Raw genomic sequence first — 14,970 nt, 5'->3', positions numbered from 1 at the left:
CACTGAAATTGCTTTAATAAATATTACCACAGGCTATTCATTTCAAAACAACTGAAAAGGTTGTGAAAAGACCTAACTGATCTCCTCATACTGAGGCAAGCTTCTCTCATATGTCAAAGGGAAGCACTATAATCATGCCTCTCAGCTTAGATTCTGCAATTGAAAATCAACACACTCTGTATCAACCTTGAGACAGTAATGTATGATGAAGTATGGTTTGATTTTGCCATTGGGGGAAGGAGCCCATAAAGCTTAGTTTCTGCAAAACAACGATAGCTCATTATTTTTGGAGAAAACCATAGCTCAAGAGAAATAAACCATAGTAACAGTGCTAATGCCAGAAATGTGAAGGTATTGGCAGTTGAGGTCCAGAGAGGTGCATGTTTATGCACCTGGGGCAAGGGTTAGCGCTGTTAGTCAATCATTTAAATAAAACTCTTCTTTAGAGAGCAAGAATGGGAAGAGATCAATATATGCATTCACCTCTGAAGTATAATTTTATTTATAGGTACATTTACTAGTTTTACTGTTATAGAGGAACTCTATTTCACTAATCAAGGGGAATATTTAAACGAGTAAAATTCCACTGATTTTTTTGACCAGAAATATTTTTTCCTTTACCACATCCCCAGAAGACTTCTGAAATCAATGAGAAACATAAATGCTGATCAAAACATGCAATTAGCTGCTATTTTTTCCTTTATTTATTACTTGAAAGCACCTTAAAAATGCATATTTAGGAATATTATTAGGAAGCTGGTCATGGATATTGTTCAAACGATATTAGTTACTTTAACCAAAATTAACTCATTTGTTAATGATATACATCTGACCCAGAATGACCTTACCAATTCCATACGATGTGCAAGCTGGCCGTTGTGTTATCTAAGGTAATAAAACTTTAATAAAGGCTGAATGCACAACAACTATTATCCAAACAGGGTCAACTAAGGTCAGGATCATGTAAAAAAAAAAAAAAAAAAAAAAAACACAAGAGGCCAAGCTTTTGCATTGTAACTTAACACTGTTGTTACTTTCAGCTTGCTCAAGGGAGCAAAAGCATTGGCAGCAGTCACCCCAAGTTCCTGAACAATGACCCTGACATATCAGCTCCTGTTTAGCTAACAAAAACTTTGCCAAACTTTTAATTTAGGTGGGGGCGTACAAATGTACATCAGGACATTTTTAAAGATGTGTGTTTTTTTTTTTTTTACTTTAATATTGAATGTGACACCAAGACATTTAATTATAAAACAGTAAAAAAAAAAAAAAAAAAAAAAAAAAAAAAAAAAAAAACTGGACATCAGACCTAATTAGTGTAAGTTTAAGATTAAATTTAAACTGAGCTGAGTTCAATAAATAATTCTGACAAATTATGCCAATTTTTCCCCAAATAAAATACGGCTACTGTACTGATACATAATGAAATAAATATAATCAGTGCTAGTATTAAGAATTTACATGTTTTCTGGATGCAAATGGAGGCTTCTCAAACATTTTTCCCTTTTTTTAAACTATTAAAATATACAAGTTTAAAAAATCTTCATGGAGGCCATATGTCTTAAAAATACACTGCATTGCAAACACAGATTTGCATTCTGTTTGATTTATTTTGAAAAACGATTGCTTAAGTTGAAGCTGTAAAATCTATCTCAAACTCACACAGAATATTGTACCCTTTCTTGTTCAATCATTTATGACATGTGATCAAGACAGTGGTTCACGCTGGTGCCTCAGAAGCCTGTTATGCTGTGATGGAGACTACTGGCCAGTTAGGGGTTGGCAACATAAGCAAAATTATATATATATATATATATATATATATATATATATATATATATATATATATATATATGTATGTACTGAAAATATATATTTCACACCTAAAAGTCTACAAATGCCTAAAATTAAGTTCCTTTGACTTAATTTACCTTAAAATGATTTCCGGAGTCTTTTACAAACTTGAGATCAAGTAAGATTTATTTTTATTTTATTTGAACAGTCATGTAAACTACAATTAGACAAATCAAACTCACAACAGATTTACCAAATAATAAATGCTGCTTCAGAATGAAATTAGAATCTTTTAAAAACACGTAATGTTTTCATACAACATGGAATACAAAGTATGCAGACAGCATCAAAGTGTGCCAAATGTTGAGAGAAACAAAGCTATCAATATATAAGGTACACAGTCAGTCAGTCAGTCAGTCAGTCATTCTCCAACCTGCTATATCCTAACACAGGGGTCTGCTGGAGCCAATCCCAGCCAACACAGGGCGCAAGGCAGGAGCAAATCCCCGGGCAGGGCACCAGCCCACCGCAGATGAGGTACACAGCCAACACCAATTTGATGTGGGCAAAAGAAAATATACAAGATCGCATATTGTGGGTGGACCAAGCTGTATAGGCAGAGTACAGCACATGTCAAACTGACACTGGCTGTGTACTTTGTATTCCAAGGTGTGTGAAAATATTACATTGCACAGACAGCCTACACAACATTCTAAGCAAAAGCAAGAATAAACAGTTAACTTTCTTTGCTTGTGTAAACATCTGCCGTAAACTGCTTGTGTGTATACGTATTTGTATGTTATTCAATACCTTCGGCAGCAATTCAGTATAGCTGTCCTCAAATCATATCTTTTTTCCTAAAAGGCAATTAATTAACGGCTATGTTCTGTCAGTCCTTTCATGTCCACGAAGCAAGCCCACTGTTTGTTCTTACATTTGCCAACATTTTTGAGTCTGTGGAAGCCTTATATTTTTTTTACTTGTAGCTCGCTTCATTCACAATGTGCAAACTCACGTTTTCCCTTTCGTACAAGTCACATTGTGCTGGCAGTATACTTTGCATTCCAAATGTTTAAAAACATTACAATTACATTTCGGGCAAGTTTACATACTTTTTTAAGTGAAATAACTTTAGCAATTATCGATTTCGGATAAACATATGATTTGTTTTATTACATTAACAGAACAATTATACAGGACTGTAAGTGATATTTTGTGTGTGATTGTTATACAATTGTCTGGAAGAGTGTGAAACTGCAAATCACATTTGGGTATCAACATATAATGTATACAATGTATGTATATGTGATTCAGTACATGCACCAGAATTTCAGTATAGCTGTACTCAAGTATCATGTACCATTGGTCCTTCCATTTTTACAAAGAAAGCCTACTCTTCATTCTTTGTCTTCTTTTCGTATCTCTGCAGTTGTAGCAGTACATGCCACAATGTGTTTATATACATAAGGTAATGGACTGCCTACTCCTCACTACTTTACTACAACGTGTACAAACATTTGCAACACCAAATGCAGCTTTCTGATGTGCTAAACTGCAGTAAAGAATAATGTGTGAAAATTCCTCCCAGTTGACAATTTTGACTGGTTTCTCATATCTATTGGTGAACTGTGCACCACTTCTGGTCATTGTCCATATTGAGTTTGTCTGTTTTCCTCATGTCTGGTGTTTTTCCTGGCTAGACTGCATCTCGCGTAACATGTTCTAAAGATTTGCATGTTAGCTTAATTGGCAGTTCCACACAAGTGTGGGTGTGATTAACTGGCCAATGTGAAGAACTGGCATCCTGTCCGGGGTTGTTTAATGCCTTGTATGTTCTCTTTCTTAGGCTCAGTGACATCAGCAGTGACGCCCTTGCTTTCCTTCCTCATTTGACTCCATCACTGTTTCACCTCCAAAAATTGCTCTCCTCTTTTTTAGTTAAAGACTGTACAAGTAAAATTTCATGGTTATTTCCATCATTAACTGAGGTTTTCTTTTCCCAGTGATTTCAAGAAATCACCAACCCTATCCCTACTTTCTGTTAACAGAATGCATTCACTTATACTTTTGGATACTTTGCATTAGCCAAGAAAAGCAATGAATGATATTTTCAATAAAGTCAAATCAGAAAGCCATAAATAACATGATATATATTTCATACTCCAAAGGAATAATCAATTTGCTTTTATCTCCCAACTGCTTTTTAAAAACAATGATAAATTAATGAAGACTTTGTGAATGTCATCTGAAGCCAATGACCTCAGCTCTTTCACCTGCTACGTCACTCCAAGATGGTCCCCATGGCTTAGACAGGTATTGATGGAGCCTTGAACTCTGTGGCTGGAGTGCAGGATCATCTTTCCAAAAATTATTGATCTACCTTCATTATGGGAGAAACTTTAGGGGCCTTGGGCATTTTATAGATTCAAGCAGCACACTGTAATGAAGAGGTGCCTACAGAGGGTCAAAACTCTAAATTATAATTACCTTCCTTCATTGACGAGTTCAATAAAGGCCAAACCAGCATTCTTCTGGATTGAGTTCTGCCACTCCTGCAAATAATAAATGACAACAATCTTATAAGTAAAGACTTGTTTTTGACCTGGTAAATATTGCCATGGCACACATTTTTTCAAATCTGAAATTTTACTGCAGCTGTGATAAAGAGTAAGAAACCTTCTTAAGTTGTTTTGATAAAATACACAATAATACTGATCAGAATGAATTACATATTTTTTCTTTTGGTTGTTGTAGACAAACATGCTAAGATGCCATTTATCAAATAATATATTCTTAAGGACATACCATCCTCCTATTACAACTGTAGGAGGAAGACTACAATAAACAGGAATAAACAACATTATACATATCGTGTGTATAATTTTTTTCAACAAATACCTATTGCAGTAGGCTGCTCAGACAGAAAGGTGTCCGATATAATTTATGGATTGAAAAGTGAAAAAGAAAAAACTTCCTTAGAAGTTAAAAGAACTCCATTTGTTGAAAAATACACACAAAAGTTATTTAACAATAGTGCTAATAGTATTTTTTCACCAAAGAAAGGTCATTTAGGAGAAGTATCTACTTTATAGACAGATCTTCAAAACTTGTTAAGAAATGGTATAAACCCAATATGACACAGTAGTGTTACAAAAAAATCCAAAAAAACAGTATTCAGAGAGTTGAACTTTGTTTCTATTGCTCGAAATACACAAGTCTAATGTTCTAATAACAAAACAGTTTGGTCCAATGAACACTAAATTACTGCTTCTTTTCTATAAGCATTTATAAAAAATAATTAAAACATTGAAGATAATCAATAATTGCAATAAATGCACTTCTTTACTTTATCTATAAGAGTTATAAAAGATTCCAAGGAAATAAGCATAGTCAATGACTTCTTACCTAAAGTAAATTATGTTTAATTGACTATAATTTCCTATTATCATTAAACCTGCACTGGATCCATGTCAGACGCTTTCTTGTAGGCTTAGATATTTAACACAGATTAGAAAGGAAAAGCAAAGAAAAAAAGAACAAAAATAAACAATTTCAAGCTTTCAAGAGCTCAAGTGGTAAGAAATGTAGCATTCAGTTACAAGCAGTCTGGAAACATTAGCCAAAAGGGAAATGAGACAAACATGTTTAACTCCACGCTTATCATTACTTCAGTTGATCGGAAGTCCCTGTTTATACATACAGGGCTGCTATGATAAACAATAAGAGCCTTAAGGAATACCACAACCCAATTCAGTGGCTAGTATTTTTGAATTTTTAATGTGGACCCCTTTGATGGTAAGCACAGATGGCTTCAAGACCCAAGGCCAATGGCTTATAGCCACAAATGTCCAGTATGACAGTAACTATTTCAGTAGCACAATTCAATTCTTTTTTTCCTTTGCAGTTAATGCAAACTATAATGAATGCCACAAACTGATGCATACTACTGTCCTTGGAAATGCTGAAAACACATTTATACACCACAAGGCACTGGAAAGCCCTTGGGACCATCTTTACATGAGGTTATGAATAAAACCAAAGAATAAACGCAAGAACAGTTAAAAGGGCACGTGCAAAGAGAAAGACAAAGTTCAACATCAATGAAAACAAGTTCAACATCGGAATTTGATTACTATGTTTTTATCATGATCAAGAAAAAAGCACCAAAATGACACAAATTTGAATATTACATTAAACATCTTTCATTACTTTTAATTAAGACTATATACCAGTATTATGATATCTATTTTAACAATATACATTTCTAATATCAGTAAAACTGCATCATTGATTCAATTGTACACTTCAAAGTAAAAGCTAAATTTTAAATAACTGAACTGATTCTCAGTCATGTCAGAAATGATATTCATATCCTTTGATGATATGGATGGGACTAATACAATTAACGTTTGTGTGATAACAAAATATGCAACAATCATCACAGACAAGCTGCATGTGAAGTCACATTTAAGAAAATAACGGACAATCAACTGGCAAACAATTAGTGACAGAAAATAAAAACAGAACAGAATCACTACATTATAGCTGCATACTGTACATACCATTAGAAGCATGCCTACAATGTTAAATTGTTCACATTAATGTAACCTTCCTGAAACATTGGCTCATTACACACTTCTTTGAACCAATTCAGTGCATGGTATTTGAACCATAGAAATGTTGTCATGTAACTGTGGCTTCACTTCTTGGTTAAAATCCAGAGTGGTGGCTCTGAGGCTAAGGATCTGCGCTGGTATCCAGAAGGTTGCTGGTTCGAATCCCCGTCACTGCCAAAAGAGATCCTACTCTGCTGGGCCCTTGAGCAAGACCCTTAACCTGTAATTGCTCCAGGGGCGCTGTACAATGGCTGACCCTGCGCTCTGACCCCAAGGGGTATGCGAAAACTAACAAATTTCTAATACGAGAAATCGTATAAGACGATTTCAAAAAAAAAAAAAAAAAAAGGAACAAAAAAAAATCTATATAAAAACTACTGCACTCATATGACACATACATAGTTTTTAAAACATAGTGAAAAGAATGGAAGAGTAAAAATCGTAATGTTATATTGGCAACTGCTCTCCATCCTTAATTCATCCAGTCTAGCGTTTCATCTTATTAGCTTTTCATTCTAGTATTCCTTGAAGTCTACAATTTGTAGGAAATCTAAAGCTATAATTACTATTTACAAACACTTAGACACTGTCAGATGTCTCATGTATTTTATATAATGATACAATTGAGCAAGGCAAGACATTTTCTGGTATGTCAAAATCAAATTAAACATTCTCATTTTAAGAATATGATACAGTATTAGAAAATTAGGGTTGAAAAAGATGCTTCAATTGCTAATGCTGAATAATGTTTGTATTCCTTATGAAGGCTTCCTAAGGCAGTAATATTAAAAACACACAAGACTACTGTGTATCTTAAAGCAGTTAGTACTTAAAACAAGGTGGGTATTTCCTGCTATGTGCACAAATCTCAGTAAGACGTGTGCAAGGCTTATTCATTTCTTCATTAAACTTCATTATAAACACCCCTGGAGATTTTAAACGGGTTTCAAGAAAGTCCCCCGAGACATAAAATTCAACATTGTGTATTTAATGAATGCTCAGAATTACTTTGTAAACATGTTAAGTGACACATTATTAATGCAACCGCATTGTAATCATACTCCACCTCACACTTTACAGCGCTGTCCGACCTGCTTCACACATGAGTAAAAAAAAAAACTGACAGTGTATACAGGCATATGTGATGTCACTACCCGATCAGCACTCTACCTGGATTTGCACCATGCATGTATTTAAAAAAGGGGTTGCATAAGCCCACCATAATGATAATATTATGAAAACACTTTTTTGTTCGCCACAGATCCATTATACGTTGTGTTGTCACTGCTGGATTAAGCATTGGTTCTTACTATGTAGAGCAGATGTGGTAGACACAGGGAAAGCCCCACCGAGGTATATAATGCTCATCACATCCATCAAAAGATCTGTGGGTGCATGTTAGTCATAGTGAGATGAGCTCAGGTGATGCACAGAGAGATTAAGTAAGCTGAGTATAATATCTCAGGGAGGCATGGTAGTGCTGTGGTTAGCCCTGCTGCCTCACAGCTCAGGTCATGTCTTTTGCTACAATAATCAGTTCAGTACAGTTGGCAGACACTTCCCCAGCCCTGGGGATCAAGTAAAAGATCATTGCATCATTATAATATATTCAAAACTAGATCAGTTTCTCCTTCCCAATTGACTTCAAAGCTTTTCAAAGAGTCAGCCAAAATTCCTGAACATTTCCACATTTCTGCTGAACTCAAGGCAAAGTAAATTCAATTGCAATCTGCTCATCAGTAGTAGCGAGTCATGCAAAGGTGAACATTAAGCTTAAAATTAAAGTTTAATGCTGCTATTATTACATATTTGGCCAACACCTTTACCCATGATGACTTACAAGATCAGGATAGAATACAATTGTCTGCAAACATTGTTGAGAACTGAATCATAGGAGGGATAAGTAACTTGCTCAAGGTCACACACTTAGTCGTTATACTTTCATCCACCTCTCCCTTCTACCTAATGCATATTGTTTTTGACTACAAAATATGATGAGGAAAATTTTATAATGGTAACCTGAAGTAAAATATACCAATTTAATTAAACCAAAATATAAAAATACTAATTACTAAAAGACTTTTCAGGAAGAATTTTGACAGTATTAGCATGTTTAGTTTAATGACAAAGAATAAAGGAGAATATATAGTGGGGGGAAAATAAGTATTTGATCCCCTGCTGAATTTTACGTTTGCTCACTTACAAAGAAATAAACAGTCTCTAATTTGTATGGTAGTTTCATTTTAATGGAGAGACAGAATATTAACCAAAAATCCAGAAAAAAAACACACTACATAAAAGTTATAAATTGATTTGCATGTCACTGAGTGAAATAAGTATTTGATCCCCTACAACCCAGACAGAATTCTGGGTCCCACAGATTGGCTATGTGCCCATGGGGCACACAGATTACAATCAATCAATTAATGAATTACAGATACTCCTGATCTCAACTCGTTATGTGTATAAAGCACACCTGTCCACAGAATCAATTTCTTCCATTCCAACCTCTCCACCACCACCATGGTCAAGACCAAAGAGCTGTCAAAGGACACCAGGGAATAGATTATAGACCTGCACAAGGCTGGAATGGGCAACAAGGCCAAGTTTGGTGAGAAGGTGACAACTGTTGGTGCGATTATTCGGAAATGGAAGAAATATAAAATGACCATCAGTCGCCCTCAGTCTGGAGCTCCATGCAGGACAATATATAGTATAATCAGTACATTTGTCCAGCATAGCAAATAAACTTCAAAAACTAGACATCATAAAAGACTCTAAACAAACTGAAAATATAATTTCTGTATACTATCACTTAAAAAGTCTAGCTTTCAAACAGTTGGCTGTTCAATTAAATTAAAGCATGCTTTATTTCAGGATGTCCTTGTGCACTTCCTCTCAGGAAGGGTCCCATTTCAATGCATAACTCTCATCAGCAGGCAGCCTGAAGAATTAAGTGTCAGTTGATATTAGTTCAGATTTGATTTGCCACACTAGAGAATACTGTTCAAAGAATTTGTTATGAAATCAGCATGATGTTATCCGTAAGAGCAGAAGAGAGAATTGTGAGGTTACGTCTGTGTGCACTCTCTCCTTGTAAAAGGCTTGTGAAAAATAACGACAACATTTCAGCTTGTGTATTTGCTATTTTAACCTGCAGGATCCCACGTCTGGCTGTGCCGAGTCCTAGAAGCTATTCCATACATATTTCACTTCAATCCACAAGCATATCTTTGTCTTTAGTGAAGTCTATTGTTTAAAGCTTTCTTTAACCCATCTTCAAGAGTAAATTTTAACAAATCAGAAAAAGGACTTGATTAATATACTCTAATGGTATCATAAAATTGCAAAAGTTGTTAGTTTTCATTACTAAATTAATGAAAAAAGAAAATAATTCTAAAATATATAATTACAAAATAATAACCATGTTTAAAGCACTTTTTCAGCTAGGAGGCACAAAGTACTTCACATGGAACACGGAAAATACAAAATAGGTATAAAATATAAAAAGTAAAAAAAATTAATTAATAATAATAATTGTAGCTGCATTTGTTTACTTTCCAAAACTTCCACAGCTTCTGCTTATTAGGTTCAGGCAATGAGTGCGACTTATCAACACCTATGGAAATAACTGTACAGTTCAAGTATCTTGGTTTCAAGAGTTTTAGTAAAAATTCAAAGCAAAACACTTTACACAAAAATAAAGAGAAAAATTGATAGTTCTTATATAAAGATGTTTCTGTTCAAGTCTTGCATACCTTATGTTTCTTTAACTTTCTCTTATAAGTTCTCTATAAAACATACGGTCATATGTTCATACGCCATATTTGCAGACGTGATACCTGAATGGTCAGAAAACTGTTGTTGTCATTAACTATGAAAACTGAGCAAATCTAACATATGTTTCTAGCTAACTAAAGACTGACTAAAATTATTTTTCTAATATTCTGTTACTGGAGTTCAGATAAAGTTGAAGTGCTAAGGAAGTTCCATTACAAGTTAGCCTTAGTGGTTAAACACAATTGTCCATTATCTATATACAGTAGTTAAGAGAAATGCACATTCTAAACAAATTAAGCAACCGCTCAAGCACATTTAACATTAACATTCTAAGATGAACTTACTATAATGGCATCATTATTAAATAAAGAAAACATACACAGAATAAAAAATATAATCACCATTGTGTGGAGAGCGCTTGGAGTAGTGAGAAAAGCGCTACATAAATGTAAAGAATTATTGTTATTATTATTATTATTAACTATTTGTATGGAACTTTTCAAGCTGGGCAGCACAAAGTACTTCATATTGAACATGAAAAACAAAAAATAGGTATAAAATATAAAAGTTATGTAATAACAACAACAGTAATAATAATATCTGAAACAAATACATTCCAGCAAAGGAAACATGTAGGAAAAAATAGAAAAAAATTAAATGATAAAATTATATAATAAAAAAATAAAAAAAAATTCACAAAAATGCTTAAGAAGCATGTGCATTAGTGCATTTAAAAATGCAATGTGATAAAAATATATGCTCATAAATGAGATTTAAAAATGTAGAAGATCAAATGCTTGATGGTAGCTATACTAAAGTGTAGGGTTCATTGCAGAAAATGCTTTGTCACCTTCAGTCTAGATTTTGGAAAAGCAAGTACACCTTGCTCCAGCAACCTGAGGGATCTCATTGTTTGAGCAATTCTGTCAGCAATTCCGTAACACATAATCGGCAGCAAAACCATGCAAAGTTACAAGCAACAAATCACAGAGTAAACCCAAATAAGACCATTCGCCTCAGTGGTGGTGTTGAAAAATCAAGGTAACATAAAATAAAACCATTAATTGTTTTATTGCGAACAACTTCTTTAAAAAAAATTGATAAATAAACAACTGGGGTGATCCGAGAATCAAAATGAGCACACTGCCAGCCAAAATGTGCAGCTTTTTGATTAATGTTATTACATCAGAAGTAAAAACTACTACCATGTTTGTGACCTCTGGCACCCAGGATTGCACCGCAGACATTTTTAAGAAATGCTTCATCATATGTCCTCAATGTAATTGATTATAAAAAATTAAAAACCACCACAGAAAAAGAAAAAGCATAAAACCCAGCAGGTCAAGGCAACAGATGTTCTTTATGGAAAAAATATTGAAACTACCGCAGCTTCTCATGACCCATGTGACAATAAACGCAAAGGTTAAGGACCACTGAAAAACCATTGCCTATGTACCTCTGAGAGCAGGAACAGACAATAATTTTGAACAAGGGATTTTTTTTTCTCCTTGTGGCACAGAGTGCTCATCTGTTAGACATAAATAGGCTAAAACAATGCACAAAATTTTTCACTGTCAAATCCACAGTGTTTTAAGGCACAAGTATTGATTTTGAACCCATCTTGACTGCATGATCTCTGTCAGCAGAAGGTTAAATTCTGTGCCCTCGTTGCTCTCTATTTTTGGCCTATAGGTCAAGGGGCCATGAAAAGCCAAGTGCTCTGGGAAGCTACCACTTCTCTTAACCTACGGCAGATAGGTAACCATCTGCTAGACAGGTTAACTCCTGTTTCTGCCATATGCAAATCCTCACACACTTAAAGATAAAGCCCATTTGTCAAAAACTGACAACTAAAACAGTAAAATTATAGTAAATTTGAATAAATTGTTATGAAATCCTCTTAACTGTTAAATTGAAATTTGTAGATGTACAGTATATATCAAGTTGTACATGTATATATTAGGTTGACAAATTCAAGACATTTATGAAAATGTAAGTGAGCCAAAAAAGCAAAACAAATCATAATTTACAAAGGAAGAATAATAACCACTGAAAATATTACATGCTGAACATGATGAACAGATAAGCAATAAACGAGACTGTACATAGGCAATAAGAAAACAATTCAAGTATCAAATAAATGTAAATTTACTACTAATACTGTGCTGGATGGTGCCACTTCAAGCATCTAAAAGTGGATGGTTATCTTTAACCATTACAAAACATACTGCTTGAGCAAATTCATATTAGTTTTGCTTTACAGGTTCTCTTTTCGATTCAGTAAGGAAAACATTTTAATTAGAGCAGTTTTGCTTTTTCACTAATTTACTATTAGAACATAGACTGGATATTTGCTATTAAACAATTAAACATTTAATAACCTTATAAATAGCCACAAATATAGAGAATGTAAATATCACTCTGTGTCTATATGATATGTTTCCCTAAATCTTAAAAATGTGTGTTATGTTAATTTGAAAAAAGAAAATTACCTGTTTGCGTATGTGTGCTCTGTGAAGGACCAGTACCCTAATCCAGGGTTGGCACCTGCCAGCAGAGGCTTCGGCTCAACTAGCATTTTGTAATTAGTCTACATAATTTGTCCATATCCTACTTGTACTTTCTATCAGATAATAATATACACATTGTTCTTCTAAACATTATTTATAGCTTGGCATAAAAGCTATTACATTCTTTACAATGCAAAATTCATCTTTATTTATGTCTTCATATATACATTAAGTACAAAATCATTGAAAACATTGTTCATTGCAGGCACACACAACACACCTTTATGCTAAACATGACAGAGACAGTAGTATGTACATATATTGTAAGCCTGTTGTCAGTGTGCCTACACCGCTCAGGATGAGAGTACGGTGTTCAGCTTAGCATAGAGTCTCGAATGTCACATGACAAATTATACATTCACAAAAATTCAAGTCAAATATGATATTAAATTAATGTGCTCTACAAAACTTAAAATAAAATTCACAATGCAGATGATTTCAAATCAGATAATGCATTATTGTTGGCAAATTATTGAAAGAAAACAAAAAAAGATTAAATATCTTTAAAAAGTTGACCAGTTATGTGGTGAGTGTGACATACAACTACATAGCATTGGGATACAATAAAAATAAATAAATAAACAAACAAACAAACCAATCAGATGTGAGCGTTAATAGGCTTTGCACTCTTGGAACCAAGTTACCTAAACTATTCTATAAAATTTCATGTCTGTATTACTAGGGTGTTGTACCGTGTTAGCCATTATGAACATAGAGAAAAGCCAAGCAAAATGACCCCTTTTATTGGCTAACTAAAAAGATTACAATATACAAGCTTTCGAGGCAACTCAGGCCCCTTCTTCATCTTGCCTGAAGAAGGGGCCTGAGTTGCCTTGAAAGCTTGCATATTGTAATCTTTTTAGTTAGCCAATAAAAGGGGTCATTTTGCTTGGCTTTTCTCTATAACATTTCAGTAATTATTTACCACTCGGATACTAGTCTTTTTGATCATAAAATAAAGTCATTACGGATAGCAACTGATGAGAATAATTCAAAAATTGCAGAATTATGGTATTTGAGGGTTCCTCTAGTGTGCTTCTTCCTCTTGAACTATTTGGCTCAAAAACAAATCAGCACATCTTCATCTCATAACAGGCTCAAGTTTCAGGCTTGGTATTTTTCCATCCAGCCATTTTAGCTCTAGACTGTACTCAACATAATGTGACACAGACACACACACTCATCTTCAAGATATCAATGTTTTTGGTATTATGTTACCCTAAAACGTTGATATCCATCAAAAACCAGAGATCGAAATTTTTGATGAATCTAAAGCTTTCGCTCCTCCTCCATACATGATAGCTTAAGGTGGGGAGGGCACAGTCAAAAAGTCACTTAGATGATAAGGCTCAATGTATAAGAGTTCTATAAATGTGCTACATCAAATATCAGATAAGAAGAGGACTTCATTATGTTACTTTTTTGTGTTGTAAGTAAAAATTAATATTAAGAAAGCATATGTCTTTAGCATTTTGCAGCAGTTTATAATGGAGAAAGATCATGTGAATTTCACACCATAAACTATTAATTACTAATATCATTTTATAAACCTTGTTGCCGTAATGGGCCATAAGTTCAAATGACTGATCGTGAAATTTAGTAAAATGTGTAAATAATTCATTCAAATTGACCTTCTAGATATTTAGCCATCTGCAACAAACTGTGACGTATTAAACAAAATAAAAAGTTGCTCAAATTATATTTATATTATTAATCATCACCTAAGCTATACAATGCGATTTTTGATTCACATTCAATTTTAAATTTATAATATGCAAGACACAAATCAGTAAAAATGAAATCAGAATGGAATTTTTAAACATAGCCAATAATACTGCAAGCTAGATCCTTATGTATACTTGAATATCAGGAAAGTATAAAAATACATAAAAAAACACAAAATAAATAAAAATTAAGCACTGGCCAGCAAGTTTGTATCAAAACTTCATTAATTTTTGCCAAATTCTGCAGTTGCTCTGGAACATGCCTTGAAATTTTTCTAATTTTAGTTATTATAAAACATTACTTTCTCATTGAGTTTTGATGTGTGGGTTATGAGTCACCCTGCTGAGTAAGACAAACCAATGCATTAGCAAAGCAGTATTCAATTCAAAATTCTCCTACTAACTTTTAAGGCTATCCACAACCTTGCCCCTCCATATCTGTCTGACCTCCTCCATGTTGCCATTCCCTCCCGCACCCTTAGATCC

General features: G+C 33.9%; 1 protein-coding gene across 3 annotated transcripts in view; it reads right to left on the bottom strand.

Annotated features, from left to right (window-relative positions):
- lrba (LPS responsive beige-like anchor protein) overlaps nt 1-14,970 on the bottom strand; it is an 830,448-nt gene that overhangs the window by 600,355 nt on the left and 215,123 nt on the right. For all 3 annotated transcript variants that reach the window (XM_051928096.1, XM_051928098.1, XM_051928097.1), the window contains exon 34: nt 4,282-4,346. In XM_051928096.1, the coding sequence (XP_051784056.1) occupies nt 4,282-4,346 (65 nt within the window). The remainder of the gene's footprint in view (nt 1-4,281; nt 4,347-14,970) is intronic.

The sequence above is a fragment of the Erpetoichthys calabaricus genome, chromosome 5, assembly GCF_900747795.2.
Source record: "Erpetoichthys calabaricus chromosome 5, fErpCal1.3, whole genome shotgun sequence".
NCBI lineage: Eukaryota > Metazoa > Chordata > Cladistia > Polypteriformes > Polypteridae > Erpetoichthys > Erpetoichthys calabaricus.
This window is presented reverse-complemented; position numbering and strand designations above follow the sequence as displayed.